At 34.7% G+C, this 1,238-nt stretch overlaps 1 protein-coding gene across 1 annotated transcript in view; it reads right to left on the bottom strand.

Annotated features, from left to right (window-relative positions):
• SLCO1A2 (solute carrier organic anion transporter family member 1A2) overlaps window positions 1-1,238 on the bottom strand; it is a 36,916-nt gene that overhangs the window by 26,036 nt on the left and 9,642 nt on the right. Inside the window, exon 3 of the mRNA XM_029955530.1 lies at window positions 715-813. Within this exon, the coding sequence (XP_029811390.1) occupies window positions 715-813 (99 nt within the window). The remainder of the gene's footprint in view (window positions 1-714; window positions 814-1,238) is intronic.

Below are 1,238 nucleotides of genomic sequence, written 5' to 3'. Positions count from 1 at the left end.
TTTTTAATGATGTCTGCATTATTCTCTAGTCCTTCCTTTGGAAGCGATTTGGGTAAAAAGAAAAAAGGAATGGCAGTAAGCACATTCACTCCTGCACAAATCAAAAAGCCAAACCACCATGCACCAACCCAACGAGTATCAGTGGGAGTTATGGTCAGATCATCTGTAAAGAAATACACACATTTTTATTAGCTTGTCACTATTTCCTACATGAACTGTAGAAAATTCTTAATATTACAGTTCTCAGGTTTTATCCAAGTACAGAATTTGTATGCAGTGTAGACATTCTTAACATTTGTCTGACAATATGTGGTGTTACAATATTATCTAGCAATAAATTATTCTGCTTACCTGGCCTATCCTGTAAGGAACTTATAAACAGGTACTTATTAAATAACTACAAGCTCTATTTAATTATAAACAAATGATATTTGATTAAAAGAAATTCAGGGGTATAGCTTTCAATCACTTGAAAATAAGAAACGTAGTTGTGGTACCATAGAAAGAGTACTGGATTTTGAGTCAGAAGGTCAGCATTTTAAGTTATTTTCCTGATTGAAAAATTATTTAAACTCCTCCACTTCAGTTTGTGAACCTGAAAAGTGGATTTAATTTACCTAACCAAGGATCAAATAAGGCAACAACTAACTGTGTTAACATAACTGAAGGTACTTTCTGTACTATTGACATAATAAATAGATTGTATTGAATTACCTGTGTTCACAGATCCAGTGTCAACATAAACACTGGCACAGAATGATGCTAATGAAAGTCCAAACAAAGGACCAATGACGGCTCCTGTTTGTACAAACCCTAAAAATAAATGAAAATACAAAGTTACAGTATTGTTATATACCTCCATAAAGAGTCCTAATTCCATGAAGAGTCTAGAGATGGAATTGTTTTTGCCTCAGATATGTTTGCTTTAAACTTTCAGTTTGTAAGAAAATGAAATTTAGTGTACATGTAAGTAACAACTTTGTTTCTGTAAATGTGGAAAAAAGAGCCTCAAAATGTAAAGCCACTTTCTTTAGGCCTCTAAATTCTCTTTCCTGGTGAACTGCAGGTAAAATCTGCTGGAGCAGCAGAGGCTGGGAGCATGCTGTTGACAAGGCCACAATACAGAGCAAGATTCTTCTGCTTTTATCAACAGGCACGTCTTGGGAGGAATTCTAAAGTAACACCATGTAAATTTCTTGTGGCATATTTCTCAGGAAAGCTTTACTCTCATGTCTCCG

The sequence above is a fragment of the Suricata suricatta genome, chromosome 10 (assembly GCF_006229205.1).
Source record: "Suricata suricatta isolate VVHF042 chromosome 10, meerkat_22Aug2017_6uvM2_HiC, whole genome shotgun sequence".
NCBI classification, from domain to species: Eukaryota; Metazoa; Chordata; class Mammalia; order Carnivora; family Herpestidae; genus Suricata; species Suricata suricatta.
The sequence above is the reverse complement of the archived record's forward strand: the minus strand, read 5'-3'. Positions and strand labels throughout refer to the sequence as shown.